The following is a 15,973-nucleotide window of genomic DNA, read 5'->3' on the forward strand; positions in this document are numbered from 1 at the left end:
CTTGTGTAAGTACGGTGTAGGTGGGCGCGCACCCACAGGGCGTCCTGCCCACCTCTGCCTGACCCTGTCCTGTCTCTGTTCTGTTTGTAAACTGACCTGTTGCCATGGCAATGTTTGTGACATCACCTGTTCAATGTTGCACCTTCAGTGCAGGGTTTGGTAGGAGAGAAAGGGAACCGAAGAGACCCAAGCTTTTGTTTTAAAACACACCTTCCGTTATGACTAAATGTGCCAAGAAATATGGAAAAGCAACTGTCAGGTAATTGCATTTTTATATAGCAGATATATTTGGAAACTTTCTCTGTGGAGTTTAAACTCATAGTTTAAATTGAGGATCAGGGAGCTGCTTATTCTTCTGTGAAACCTACCCTACTTTTAAACCTGCAAAACAAGAAGAATCGTTGCAGGCCACAAGTAGTTTACAGGCAATTCAAGCATAGATCCAGGCCAGCAGTCGGTATCTCAGAAGGTTCGAGAGGGCTGTAGCAGGACATGGCTGCTGGTCAGCTTGAGGCTTGTCCGGTGAGAGACGCGGGGCACAAGGGACCTGCTGCGGGCAGTGCTGGTGGGCTGCTCCGGAGTGCTGCGCTCCCAGCCCCGCTGTCGACACTGCACAGAACCCTGGGGCTCTGTGCTTGCCTTCTCATGTGCCCTTGTGCATGAGAACTGTTTCCAGAGCTGCCCCTCCATGCAGCTTTCCAAAGTACTTGTTTTAGAGCTCCTGGCTATATTAATATGGGGGAACAGGAAGAAAGGACTTCAGTTAATCTGATAGTTTGAGAGAAATCTATTTATTTTCTGTTAGTTGCCTGCTCTAAGTATAAAATAGTGGAAGTGCTGTTTTCTCCCTAGCTGCCTGATATACCTCGCTGTACTGCATTATTTAGATGTCTATGTACTTACTTTTAGACAGATGACCATGGAAATGGTTGAATCGCAACAGGATGACAATGCAGTGGATGCTGTGCCAGAGAGAGATGCTGGTCACCTTCAGAATCAGCCAAGCCGAAGTCAGATTTCCCCAGTATCTGAGGTAAGCTGAAATGTGGAAAGATAAGAAGAATCAATAAGGTGATATTCAGAACTGCTATGATTTTTAAATTACCAATTTGTATGGAGTTCTCATGTTCTTTAAGTCTTGTTATTAAATAGGAAAAATACAGCAAAGGTATACTGAAAACTACGCCTGCTGTACTTAACAAAGGTCTCATATAACATCAGGTCTGTTAAAAGGTAACACTTTGAGGAGACTGAGCTTTTCAAAATGATCAGTAGGCACTTTTTGTTTGTTTTTTTCTTCAACTTTTCCAAGATGATTATGTTTGTTATGGAGATGGAGAATAGAGTCTGAAAGAGTTGAGGTGGCTGCAAGAGCAAACATAGCTAAAACGTGTGTATGTCTTGAAGATGTGTTGTATAACAAAAAAGAAAAATGAATAAAAATGACCATGGTTCTTCCTTAGTGCCAGTTTTTTTACAGAACATGTTTCATCTTTTTGCAAGTACATTTTAAATGTATACTCGTTTTGTCTACAAGAAAGGCCGGAAGGAGGATCCTGGGAACTACAGGCCTGTCAGCCTGACCTCTGTTCCAGGGAAGATTATGGAGCGGTTGGTTTTGAGAGTGCTCACAGGGCATCTGCAGAACAGCCAAAGGATCAGGCCCAGCCAACATGGGTTCATGAAAGGCAGGTCCTGCTTGACCAACCTGATCTCCTTCTATGACCAGGTGACCCGCCTAGTGGATGAGGGAAAGGCTGTGGACGTTGTCTACCTGGACTTTAGTAAAGCCTTTGACAGCGTCTCCCGCAGCATTCTCCTGGAGAAACTGGCGGCTCGAGGCTTAGACGGGTTTACTCTTCGCTGGGTGAGGAACTGGCTGGATGGCCGAGCCCAGAGAGTTGTGGTGAATGGCGTTAAATCCGGCTGGTGGCCGGTCACAAGTGGTGTTCCCCAGGGCTCGGTTCTGGGACCAGTCTTGTTCAATATCTTTATAGATGATCTGGATGAGGGAATCGAGTGCTCCCTCAGTAAGTTTGCAGATGACACCAAGCTGAGTGGGAGTGTTGATCTGCTGGAGGGTAGGAGGGCTCTGCAGAGGGATCTGGACAGGCTGGATCGATGGGCAGAGGCCAACTGTATGAGGTTTAATAAGGCCAAGTGCAGGGTCCTGCACTTTGGCCACAACAACCCCATGCAATGCTACAGGCTTGGGGAGGAGTGGCTGGAGAGCAGCCCGGCGGAAAGGGACCTGGGGGTGCTGGTTGACAGCCGGCTGAATATGAGCCAGCAGTGTGCCCAGGTGGCCAAGAAGGCCAACAGCGTCCTGGCCTGTATCAGGAATAGTGTGGCCAGCAGGAGCAGGGAAGTGATTGTGCCCCTGTACTCGGCATTGGTGAGGCCGCACCTTGAATACTGTGTTCAGTTTTGGGCCCCTCACTACAAGAAGGATGTTGAGGTGCTGGAGCGTGTCCAGAGAAGGGCAACGAAGCTGGTGAGGGGTCTGGAGCACATGTCTTATGAGGAGCGGCTGAGGGAACTGGGGTTGTTTAGTCTGGAGAAGAGGAGGCTGAGGGGAGACCTTATCGCTCTCTACAACTACCTGAAAGGGGGTTGTGGCGATGAGGGTGTTGGTCTCTTCTCCCAAGTAACTAGTGATAGGACAAGAGGAAATGGCCTCAAGTTGCGCCAGGGGAGGTTTAGATTGGATATTAGGAAAAATTTCTTCACTGAGAGGGTGGTCAGGCATTGGAACAGGCTGCCCAGGGAGGTGGTGGAGTCGCCATCCCTGGAAGTGTTCAAAAAACGTGTGGATGTGGCGCTTCAGGACATGGTTTAGGGGACATGGTGGTTCTGGATTAATGGTTGGACTTGATGATCTTAAAGGTCCTTTCCAACCTAGTGATTCTGTGATTCTGTGATTCTGTTTTATCTCTGTGCATCCAACGACAGTGGAGTTCTAAAAATACACTTTGTGTGTTCTGTATGGTAGTCATACCTGCATTCTTCTTTGGTAGTTAATGGATAAAAGATGGCGTAGTAATAATTCTCATGCATTAAAAATATGCACTGAAACATTCAGCGCTTGAGAGAAATAGTGTTCTTGCCAGTACTAAGATTTATAACTTCAGGAAGCTGTACATACCACTTAGAAGGATCTTCAAAAACCCTTTGTGAAATAAAGGAACTGATTTAAAAAAAAAAAATGTCGTCATCATCAGAAGTTAGTAGGTAAGATTCCTGTCTGATCTAAGGGAGGGATGCTCAGTTATTTGATGCCATGTGTTTGGAATGTTAGATACTTGATTTACACTACAGGTATATTTTCAAGACTGAATGCAGCTGCTTTTTGTTGGGTCTTCAGACTCAAAGTAGACTGCAAAATATTTATGAATGCTTATTTGTTGTTTTTGTTACCTATGGCATTTGTTGTGGTTTTGATACCTGCAGCATTAGCAATACTGTTTGGTGGTTTTGTTTTTTTTTAATTGAGCATGAAAGCAAGAATTTTATTTGGTTTACTCTGTCGATATCATCCCCTCATTTCTTTTTTCTTTGATAGTTCAGTTGAAAATTTCTGTTTAAACTTCATAGGATGATTTTCGTGTAAAATCTGTTGGCTTGTGCAATAGTCTCTGAAGAAAATACCTGTGAATTCTGTCACGTGGAATTTTTAATGTTGATCTAGAGACAAAGCTGTCGCTGATACTGTAGGAGGGCTTCATCTAGGTCCCCAGGGAAAAAACTTTTTATGTTTATCTGCATTTAATGCTTGAGTACTGTGCGTGAAGGTTCAGCCATATTGGGTATAGGCCTCAGGTCTTTCAGTTAAAACGAATAACTGAAGTACTGATGGATCTTGATCAACCAGCACTAAAATTAAACACATGCACTTCAGTTTGATGGCACAGGATAATAGTCCAGAGTTTACATCTGGGAGTCGCTCTTTTTGGTCAGACGGCGTAGGAACCTGGCCTGGACCTGTCAGAGCGGCCTGGCGCTCATAGCTGGAGTCGATGTCCCTCTCCTGGGCTATCTGGAAGAGTGGGGTTGACGCAATTGTGCCACTCTGTGAAAAATAGTGAAGCTGAGAGGCCTCCAGCGGACAGGCCTGTCGCCTCAGCTCCCGGCAGTGCCGTGGGCCCCCGGCTGCCGCTCGCCGGGGCCTGCAGGCCACTGCCACCCTCCCTGCCTGGGCAGCTGGGAGTCTGCGCCCACCCCCTTGGCGCCTCAAGGCTGAGCTGCCACAGCATTTCTTTTCGTAAAACGGGCCACGACGGAAAGCTTATTGCTGAAAGGCCTTGTGACATTTCTTTGAAATGATGAGGAGGACTTTCTTACCTTATATTCCTACCTGGCAGGCTCTGAAGGTGAGACGCTTAGTCATGGTGAGGGTTAGAGGCGGACGTTGAGAGGTTAACCCCTGCGCGAGGCAGGGACCTCGTGTGGGGCATCTCCCATCTGCATTTGCTGGTATGGGATGGAAAACTCGGGGTGTTTCCGAGGAATTTCGTGGCTGTGCTGTTGGTCTGGCATCTGTGTATTTTGACCCATACAGAAGGGCACCGATAGCTCCTTCTCCCTCTTTGGCCTCTGGAGGAGTGCAGTTAAGAGAAGCCAACCACTTAAACTGACTGAGATGTACCTTGCTCCAACTCCCAGTCGCCTCTCCTACTAATTTTCTTGCAAATGTGCAGAAATATGAGAAAAGAATGACTTGGTTCTTACTGAGAGGTAAAATGCCTGGTTACTGAAACTCAGGGCTTCTCTTCAGACAACTCGGGGGCGGTGGGGGGGAGGTTTCTAGGCAAATATTTGTTGAACCTTGGCTTTCTTCAGTCGGAAGTAAAGCATTTTAATACACTTTTTTAATACGCAACTTGTAGTTTTTCGTGTATTATCAAAGAATCGCAGAATGGTTGAGGTTGTCAGGGACCTCTTGAGACCATCTAGTCCAACCCACCTGCGCAAGCAGGGTCAGCCAGAGCAGGTTTCCCAGGACTGTGTCTGGCTGGGTTGTGAGTATCTCCAAGGATGGAGTCTCCACAACCTCTCTGGGCACCTGTGCCAGTATTTGACTGCCCTCACAGTAAAAAAGGTAGGATTTTTTATGTTCAGATGGAATTTCATGGTTTTTTTAATTGGTTTGGTTTATTGTTTAATTATGACTTTGGCCAGGCAAAATGCTGAAGGGTACAACTGCATAGAAGGTGAGGTTTTTGTTGGTTTTTTTGTGAGTTTGTTTTTCTCTCCTCTGGAGGTCAGGCTTTTTAAAGAAATACCTGCCATTTAGTTTCAAAAAGGGGGACAAGTTATTCAATAAGATGATAATCTCTAGAGGGCAGACATTGTTTTGTGCTGAAACGTTCTTAATGTCTTCCCTGTTGCGAGGGAAGGGAGACATTAAGAATGTCTGGGCTGGAGCCCAGATGTGGTGTGACAGGAAAACCTCCAATGCTAAGGAGGACCTATTATACATTATTAGTAGAAAAAAGATAACGTCTTTTTTTTTTCCCCCTAGCTTGTGTAATACATATTGCTATATACTCCTGTAATTTTCTGGTGATGAAAGTAAAATTAGTTTTTCTGCAAAAGCAAAAATCAGGAAATTAGAAACTAGCAAAAATTAGATGCACCTTTCATCCATTGAGGCAAAATTGACAATTTCTGTCTTTAAGAGCTTAGTTTTAAAATAAAGTTAATTAATGTAGAATAAGATCTTATTTATAGTTTAATTTCTTGCATGCCTCACTTGCAGCCAGTTAATGAATTGACATGGTATTGTTTTGGTGATCCAGAGACTGAAAGAATTAGGTAAGAAAATACTAATTTGTAAAAATTGTGGTGGTTATCTTCAAAAGCTGTTGGAAATGTTCAGAGCACCTGTACAGAAGCTTGACGCCTTTTCTTCAGGGAAGAACAAAGGTGCAAGGTGGAAAATTTCTCAGCCTCTTTTGAGATAGGCTCCATGGGTTCTGTCTCACATGCACAGGTCTTATGTTAATACATATAGGGCTGTTCTTAAAAGGAAGTTAATTTGAATTGAAATATTCTGATAATGTTGATAGTCAAACTTGTATCTTGGAACAGTTACAGCTGCATTAGTATTCAAAGACAAATTAGATATTCCCTTTTCAGGATTTCTAGAGGCCATATTGCAGTCTGTGTTGCCCTGTGCTCAGCTACGCTAAATGTAACTACAAAAATGTAAGAGCAATGTACTTAGACCCTTTTCAGATTTGACAAAAATACTTTCAGTTGTTTGTTTTTTTTTTTCTTTAATCCTACATCCTTGATCGGTTGTGTAAACTTTGTCATGTTCTATCAGTATAGCTCTCTGCTATCTTGGTCTGAGAGATGATCTGTTGACCTCTCAGTGCTGGCCCTGAACTAGACATGGGTCAGGATTTACAACGTCAGAACTGTTGTCAGAGAAAGCAGAGGGAGTTTTCCAGAGCCAGAGCCAGGAGTACATAGCCACTGCAAGCTGGGACTGTTCAGGTTTAGCACTTAAGGGGTATTTTCCTTGTGGGCTCTTGGCATCAAACTTTGTGTTAAACCTTGCTCCCAACAGATTGAGCCCTGTAGAAGTTTACCAGGCTGTTGTAAATACGGCTTTAAAACCAGCCTGCCAAATCCAGGACATATGGCAAATTTGACGTTAGAGCATTATAAACCTGCAGCCTTGTCGCCATTTTATGCTTCCTCAAGGGTATGTACACTGTCACCAAATGGCTGAAATCAGCCTAACCTCGTCTTCCTTAAAACTATGTGCTGCTTTTTTGGCATTGGCTTTGTAACTGACCAAAACTTACCTGTCTTCAGGTTTTCCTCATACAGGCTACTCAGTGCCTGAGCATGTTGAGTCCTTTGCTCTTTTATTAGGTGAATCCAGGATGGGTTTGCCTTGTCTTTTCCTTTTCCAGAAGTACTTTTCACTTCTGGAGTCCTTGCAGTGTTTAGATTCTTACAGCAGGGACAGAAATCTGATGGAGCTGTGCACTGTGTACTTCGTATCAGCAATGTTTAAAGGTATGAGGGATTGAATGTCAATGTAACCTCTGTAGTACTCTGTAGGGAAAAGTTATCTGACCTTGGCTGATGAGAGTGTGTACATCCACAGTATAACTGTTCAGATGGACAATGCTTCTTGAGGTCAGATAACTGATGAGTAGCCTCTTTGAAAGAATACATGCCTCAGTATGAAGGTAGTTCATGATCTTTTCTGTTGACTACTTTCCTCTCCCCTCTTGGAAGAGGGAGCACTTACATTTCCAAACGTATGAGGTATGGGACCATACTGCTATGATGGAATGCATGGTTTATATTTGTTGAAGCTATTAGACCTGACTGTTGCATACCTAAGATTGTAGAACCCAAAAGGTCATTACAACACCCAAGGTGTCTCTGCCATTGCCAGGGACATAACCTTATGCTGTTTAACCAGGTGCTTAATGTGTTAAGCTTCCCCTCACCCTCCGTGTTCCTGAGTTGCTTCTGTGGATTGTTTTCAGTCATTGTGCCAGACAGCCCTTGAAGTAATGATGTTAAAGGCAGCATCGCTCATCACTGATGTCAGAAAGTCCTTTTTTGCCAAGTCTGTTTCAGTCAGCATTTATGCATGATAGCGTCAAAAGATTGTAGTATTTCCGTTAACATGGGAATATTCAATTTGAAAACAATACAAAGGGACATGTGAATTGAAATGGTTTTAATAATTTCTGATATTTATAAAAGAGATGCAGAATATGAAGTTGGAAAGATTTTTTTCATTCTTAGTTGCAGAAAACAACCCAATACAAAAGAATCACTGACATTTTAAAGTTCCTAGGTTACACATTGTGTAAACTTGGGATATTTGTGGAAACTCAGTGAACAGTGATCAAATCAAATTTAGTTGTTTGAAATGGCCATAAATGAACAAAGAAATCACTTTTGTTTTGATCAAGCTTTAAAATACTACTGTCTCCTCTTCCCTCAGCCCTACCCCCCCATTTAATCTCCTATCTGAACTAATGGGAACAAAACAATTTATGCGGTGATACTCTAAACTTTAGTCTAAAAGAGTATTAGCTGAGTGTGGCTTTCTTGTCTGGTCATACTGAATAAGGAGCTTTTAAATGAATGTGGTGTTTCTTAATCTTTAGTACTGGCTTGCTTCCTGATTATATGTGCCTGACCCATTGTGTACTAAAAAGAAGCTCATAAACTGTTCACCTTGTAATGTTTTGTGTGTGTTGTACTCAGAAGGTTCTTTTTGATACACAGAGTATTGTACCAGATTGCAGCTCTCACAAAGATAGTAGTAAATCAAAATGTTTGGTGAAACTGCCTTTGTAAGGTTTTGAAAAATTAGCGTGCTTTGTAAACATTTAGATTGCTCCATGCCCTTTCCTTGAAGCTTGGGTTTAGGATGATCACAGAATCATTAAGGTTGGAAAAGACCTTCAAGATCATCAAGTCCAACCATCAGCCCAACACCTGCATACCCACTAAACCATGTCCTGAAGTGCCATGTCTACATGTTTTTTGAACACTTCCAGTGATGGTGACTCCACCACCTCCCTGGGCAGCCTGTTCCAATGCTTGACCACTCTCTCCAATTTTTCCTGATGTCTAGTCTAAACCTTCCCTGGTGCAACTTGAGGCCATTTCCTCTCAGCTTTGATGCAAAATAGATTGTACTCTTCAGATCTCTTGAGACTTTCTAGATCTCAGTATCAAATATCTATATCTGAATAATTCCTGATAATATTAATACTTGTTCTATAGATTGGGAAAAAGGTTTGTATGTCCTATTTGCATGTTGCCATTTAATGCCATTTCAGGAGTGATCATTTCCATTTCAGGGTTAGAAATGCTCTCAATTGTTCAGTTTCCTGAACAATTAACAGTTGAACAATTATTAGAGAGATTAACAGTTGAACAATTATATAGTGAATGTAGACAAGATCTTGTCTCTGTTTCCTAGAAGCATTGTTTCTTCAAGATAATTTGAGCCAGCATCTGGTCTTTTTGATAGTAGTGCATCTTAATAGTAATTCAAATTTTTCGCTTGCCGCAAGACAGGAATTTTTCCTAGAGAAACAATGGCTTACGGACCAGGAATGAAAGCTTCTTTAATATTTGTAATTTAAAAAAAACTTCGGTGTGAATACAGAAAAATACAAATCTTTCTTTAATATACTCAGCATTCATCAAGTTTTTCTTCTCACTGTCACCTCTTTTTACCATTCCTGGTCATACCAGATACCTTGTGGGGCTGAGAACAAAGCTAGGAAGGGAATGATACCAGAATTTTAGATACGAGTCTTCATTTATTCTTACACATGCAGAATTAGAAATTAGTTTTTTCAATGCAATTTGCTTTGAAAAACACAGTATCTCTTTTTATTGTATGATTTATGTTTGTCATTCTCTTCATTTTCTGAGTTTAGACATGCTTCATCACACAGAACTTGAAATCAATCATAGTGTTTCCCCTTTGCTTTAGTATTTGTTTCTCTTAATAGACTTAACAGCAATGATATAAATATTGAACAATTTCTTAGCCCGTAGGTGTTTAGCTGTTTCTTAATGTATTCATCTTCAGTACCCATGGTTGAGAGCCAAGGGCTGAGGAAGGCTGTGTGTGCTCTAAAATGTCATCAGGAAAAGGGATCAAGTTATCCCTGAATAGAACACTTTCATCATCTGTGCTAGTGTTAAAGAAGATTCAGCTGTCCTTTATTTTTGTTGTTGTATCAAAGCACTGATACACTCCAACTCTGTTTTTCTTGATATATAAATATATAATTTAGTAAAGAAAATCAACTTACAAATCCATGTATTGCTTTACTTAACAGTTGGGGTTTTTTTGCTATCTGAAAAGTTCTTATGTCTCCTGAGACACCTATCTGAAAAGCGTAACTTCTTGCTTATCAAGCAAAGCAAAACCAAAGCAGTTCTGGAGTTTTGTAACTTCTTGCTTATCAAGCAAAGCAAAACCAAAGCAGTTTTATTTTTTATTTCCTGACTAAGAACATTCTGCCCTGTATGTTGTTGCAGCAACATACCAGTTCAGTGAATATAGTTATTTTTTTTTACATTTCTTGAGGTTCTTCCTAACCTTCATTCTAGAGACAGCAGATTTAGTGTGTGATAGCTTAGGGCTGTTTTTAATTGAAAAGAAAACATGAAGTCTCTGGACAAAAAAAAAAAAAAAAAGATTTGCAATTTGTTAGGGGACAGTTTTCAGCTTTCCATACCATTTGGAAACATACACACCAAACTTTTACTAGTAAAACTAGTTTATTTCCGTGTATGATAATTACACACATCTAAGCTATTTTAGATATGGCATCAAAACCAGTTTTAGTATAACTTCTAAAAGCATTTGCTGAAGTCTTAAGGCATGTTACTTAAACACGATGATTGTAATTTTTGCAGGTTTCTGTAGCTGCATCAAGTGCTGGAAGAGGATCTCCAGCTGTAACTCTAGTGCAGTTGCCTTCTGGTCAAACTGTTCATGTCCAGGGTGTCATTCAAGCCACACAGCCCTCAGTCATTCAGTCACCACACATGCAAGCTGTTCAGGTTAGCTCTTTTATTGTTACATTTTCATGAATATTTGGTGCCTCATAACTCTTCTCCCCAAACCCCATCTTCAGTTTCTCTTCATTCCTACCAGTGCTGCCAGGTTTACTCATATGGTGTGGGAAATGGCAGGGAGAAGGTGGCAAACTGCCAACCCGTAGCAGCTCTACAAGCATTGTGTAGCGATTCCTTAATGCTTCCTGTTTATGTTTTAAGAAATTGTGTCTTGGAACCCTGAACTTACACAACAGCAAATTTGTGTAATAACAAGGCCTTACTTTAGCGTATCTTGCAGTTTTTCTGTTTTGTGATATTCTATGAACATCATGTTTCTAATAAGACTGCAAGTATCTCATGTTGTATTTTTGGAGAGCATCTGGATGTAATGGAAGTAGAAGTATTACAGTCAGAATAATTCCTTGTTTTTAGCAGGCCCTGTTAGAGCATCTGGGATTGCTTTTTGTGGGTGTGGATATGCAAAGACCAAAAATAAGGGCAGCCTCAAAATAGACATTTATTTGGCAAATCTTCACATGTTTAAAGTTGCTGATGTTAGAAAACAGGGACCAATGCAAAATGCTTAAGAGTTTTCAAAGCTTTTAAATACTGAAAAAGGCTAGAGAGAATGAACCTGCAGTGTTTTGAAAATGACTTCGCCTCCCATTGGTGAAGAATGCCTTTGCTCTAGTTTTCTTAAAGTCTGATTGTGAAATGTCAACAGAATTGCTTTTTGCAAATAGAATTGATATCTCTGGTAAGAGAGGCTATACGCCTGTTATGTGTGAACTGTTTTACCTGCAGTCATTGCAACACGTTACGGAAAAGACATGCGTTGTCACTGTTCTTGAGAAGCCGCCTTTAATCACAGAATCATTAAGGTTGGAAAAGACCTTCAAGATCATCAAGTCCAACCGTTAACCCAACACCACCATGCCCCCTAAACCATGTCCTGAAGTGCCACGTCTGCATGTTTTTTGAACACTTCCAGTGATGGTGACTCCACCACCTCCCTGGGCAGCCTGTTCCAATGCTTGACCACTCTCTTGGTGAAGAAATTTTTCCTAATATCTAATTTAAACCTCCCCTGGCTGTTTGAGACTTCTTAGTAGCTTTCAAGTATAATAAATAAAAAGGCATATGTACATATGATTTATCTTAGACATTAGAGAAAAAGAATAAAACCCTGGCCAGATACTGAATATTTTATTTGTAAGCAGTAGGTGTAGATGATGGGACCTGGTGATGTTTTGAAATTCTAGATCACTATTGACAGGCACAATAGATGGCAAGAGACTTGGGTTTGGTCAAACTTGAAGTCAAATCAGAGTATTCAAAATAAATACTTTTTTTCATGGAACTCTTCCTACCTGTTATTTACTAGAGTTGACTTTATCAGATAAGCATGTTACAGTCATTCCCATTCCATCACTGCTTTTCTGCAAGTCAGTATAGTTAGGACATACATGCAAAAATAGAGGGCTTCCTCCAAAGCTCAGAAGGAGGAATTTCTCAGGAATATCTTGCCAGCTGCTGCTGTGTCTTCTTAGGGGAGTGAAAGTTGACTATTTGTTGTGTTGAGTGTATTCTGGCTTTCCCAAAGGAGCAGAGACAGGAAGGCTGTGTCCTGTTTAATACTGACTGGTTAGTTCCAGGGTTTTGCTTTGGTTTCATTTGAGTGTGCTAATGGCAAATAAGGTGGATCCACAAGAAGGGCTTGGAGATGCTGTAAAAGACTCTGTTACAGAGGTTGTTCAGCCCTTCTGTGATCCTCTTAAGTACTTTATCCTGCCACCTGCCATTTCCTCTAGATCATTTGTCGTTAACTTGATATCCTATCTCTGCCAGACAGTGGGGAACTTGGGAAATTATATCAGTTTAATTAAAAGAAAAAAAAAAAAAAACTATGCTGAAGGTTGATGTTAAAGCTTGCATGACCTCTCCCTCAAACACCTGCAGCTTTAAACTGGAAAGTGTTCAAAATTTTTTCCTGTAATGCTGTTGGTTTTGGGATGGAAAAAAATGTTCCTTACTGTTTTGTTAATGTTGTTTTACTTATAGGAGGGTTTGAAGTTCAGATATTTGTTATTGTTATTTGTTTGTCAGATATTTGTTACTGTTATTTGACTTTTTTACTTGCTCCCCCCTGTAATGTGTCAAGTATTGGCAGACTAACATGAGCTCGAAGTTAAATTGTTAAAATGCGGAGCAGTGTGGTAAAGTTGAAGTCTGAATGATGCCCAGGAAAAAATGGCAAAGGTTTCCATTGGTTAGCATTGTGAACATGGTTGCTTGCTATCAGAACAAACCGAAACGTTAAATTTATCTCTTTGATGAAAATTAGAATTTTTGAAATTTCTTGCAGAAAATGTCCTCTTCCGCATTAAAATGCTTAAATCGTCTTGCAATTTCCTTACCTTCTTCCCAAAATATGACTGTTCCTGACTTCTTTGGCCATCTTCATAAACTAGGGTTGGCTATTGGTAACCCCTAGTGGAATGGGAGGGTTAAAAGGCACTAAGGTCTTCTTTTCCTGCTGTGTCCTGGGACAAACAGATTTTTTAAATTATTCCCTTCCCCCCACCACCCCGCAATGAGAGTCCTCTTTTAAGATAGGATGCCCAGGCTCTCAGCTGTGTAATACTGTCTTAGTTCTGAAGGTTTATGACAGAGGCTTGAATGTCAATCCACAAACAGTTTGCTGTAGGACACTGGAGAGAAATGCCTTTCAGAAGATCTCTTTGCTGGTCAGCATTGGTCCGTTCTGCAAAAGGATGAATACAAACTTCTTGAAGCTCTCGTATCTCTGCCAGTCAGCTCTGAAGTCTGGTTCGGAGCTATACATCTGCAGACACACAGAAGTACCTCTCATTATTTCTAGGTAGGGTTTTTTTTGTTAGGCAGGCATGGAGTTTTAATGACGTTTCCTATGTATTACCTAGCAAAATGAGGCTACATTAAATATTTTTACACAGAACTGGAATGTAATAAAATTAACAAATGAAGAGACAATTTCATTCTGCAATAACCTGTATTTCTTTCAAAGTGTAGTTTCATAGGTTTGAGTTGGGGTGACCCAAGCCTATAAATTTCCAGAGCCTTCCAAACAATCCTTTTCTGTTGAGGTCAAGCAGGTTTTGTTTCTAGCACTGAGCACTCAGGCCTGGCAGCTGCCTCAGTTCTAGAGCTCTTCCTTGTTTTGCCTGAGCTGCAGGAAGCCTCCACTGCACCCAGGTTGAACACTTGAGCCTTCTAGTCACTTAACTCATGTTTGTTGAGTGTTCACTTAACACTGCTTATTCTGAAACTGCGGTCTGGTCTGTCTTAGTGTGGAAAACGGCCTTTTCACATAAACTTTTCTGCACTGTTTCAGTTTGGAAATCTTTCACACTAATAGTTCAGAGTAGCTAAATGAATGAAGAAAATAGCATGTTTTCCTTGTTCAATAATCACTTTCATTTCTGTGTAATAAGACAGTTGCTGGTAAAGAGTGTGATTCAGCTCCGGGCCTTAATGTTGTCTTGGGTATTTTAAGAGAAAAAGAACCTGTGAAAATACTACTAATGAATGTCTGAGAAAATGAGACATTATGGACTTGTCCAGGGTTTCTAAAACTCACACAATCAATACTCGCTAAGCAATGTATTTGTATTTATTAATACGTTTGTTAAGTGTAATAAATGTGTATATTTAAATAAACTTATTTTCTAAATAGCTTTGGTGTGGTTGTAAAGAGGCTTTTGTATTGTATTGCATTAAGGTGCATTACTGCAGTATTCTGTATTTTAAATGTTTAATTTGACTTTAAAAGCTAATTAAGTTGTATAATATTTTTATCTTCTGTCTTCAGTACTTTTTCTAGTGGTCATTCACAAAAAAGTAACCCAGATTATTTTGTTGAGGGTTTTTTTTCTTTTTCAAATGGAAGATGTCATCTAAGTGGCTATGTGTTGCTAACTTCATAATTTATGATTTGCTTTGGAAAAAGAAGTCCAAGATCACATGATTAGTGATAAATAAGTGCATAAACTTCCTATATGCAAACATGGAAGGAATTTTAAAAAATAATCTTTTACTCTGTTGCTATCTTCTTTTTTTATGAAGTTACGAATTTCAGAAACTTTGCTATTGCAGGTAGCATCGATTGCACATGAATCTGCAGAATCAGAAGGGATAATTGATTCTCAAAAACGTAGGGAAATACTTTCAAGAAGGCCTTCATACCGGTAAGGGCTTTTTATTTTGGTTTTGCTGGTTTTTAAAGGCAGCTTATATATTACAGCAAAACTGTCTGATAAAAGCCAGTGACTTAGTTTCCTCATGGAAACGAAATTTCACATATATAAAATTATTTATATTCTTTTTTAGAAAAATTTTGAATGAACTCTCATCAGATGCTCCTGCAGTACCCAAGATTGAAGAAGAAGAAAAGTCAGAAGATGAAGGAGCGCCTTCTGGAATTTCTGCAATGGCCATGCCAACCAGCCTGTATCATACTAACACAGGGCAATACAGTATGTTCGCAAAGATACTATGTGATGTTGCAGCACATATATAGGAACAACTTTGTTTCTAAGGGTTCCGTAATGAAGTAGAATTGTTGGATTTTGGTGAAGAAGAATGAGGGCTTCTGTATTTATAAATATTTTCAACTTTTATAATTAATTTTTCCTAATGGGCATTATAGACTTTTAGTCTGTTTCTTGTCATGTTTTTTGGTTGCTAGTTTTAGTGCTTCTAGAACTCCTGTGCATTAAAAATGTGGAGGTGAGGCTCAAGTGAAATGAAAACTATTGACAGTTTTATGTGAATGTTCAGTGTATTAGTCCTATTCATTACATGAAGTGACAGTTAGTGAGTTAGACTTTTTTAAAGTGCAAGGTTGGAATATGAAATTATTTCTTAACCTTGAATTTTCTTTCTTAAAAGAACTATGTCTCTTCCTCTCTGATCGTCAAGTATGAACACTTTAACTTCAGAATTAACCTAAATTGTGGCCTCCAACATTTGATATTTCATCCAAATGCAAGTTAAAAGTTAGATTCACAGTTCTGTTCTATAGATTTGTCGGGTTTTTTTATTCCTGCATTTATGTTACGTGTTGCATAACTCGCTCCCCATAGCTTCCTTCCTCTCATCTAAGGGATAACTCCTTTTTCCAGTTATGTATTGGATAAAGCTTTACTCCTACAGTTACCTTTTTTCCCATGTCTTTTCATGTGTAGACACACTGAAATGCAGGTATTTCTTCCTTTGATATAATGACAGGAAAATTGAAAAAGAAATGCTGTGGGTTTTTTTCCTGAAACAAGATAACAGAGGAAGTCTATTAAGACATAGCAGTAGTGTATGAAAGAGGATAGAATGGTTCTCCAGTTGCATTCTAGTCACCCTTAGAATT

General features: G+C 40.2%; 1 protein-coding gene across 2 annotated transcripts in view; it reads left to right on the forward strand.

Annotated features, from left to right (window-relative positions):
• Positions 1–218: 218 nt before the first annotated feature.
• CREM (cAMP responsive element modulator) overlaps positions 219–15,973 on the forward strand; it is a gene marked incomplete at both ends in the record, with an annotated part of 31,752 nt that continues 15,997 nt past the window's right edge. For both annotated transcript variants that reach the window (XM_082015342.1, XM_082015341.1), the window contains 5 exons: positions 219–259; positions 910–1,033; positions 10,429–10,575; positions 14,707–14,798; positions 14,941–15,086. In XM_082015342.1, the coding sequence (XP_081871468.1) occupies positions 219–259; positions 910–1,033; positions 10,429–10,575; positions 14,707–14,798; positions 14,941–15,086 (550 nt within the window). The remainder of the gene's footprint in view (positions 260–909; positions 1,034–10,428; positions 10,576–14,706; positions 14,799–14,940; positions 15,087–15,973) is intronic.

Source organism: Phaethon aethereus, assembly GCF_964289735.1.
Source record: "Phaethon aethereus genome assembly, chromosome: 2".
In the NCBI taxonomy this organism is placed as follows: Eukaryota; Metazoa; Chordata; class Aves; order Phaethontiformes; family Phaethontidae; genus Phaethon; species Phaethon aethereus.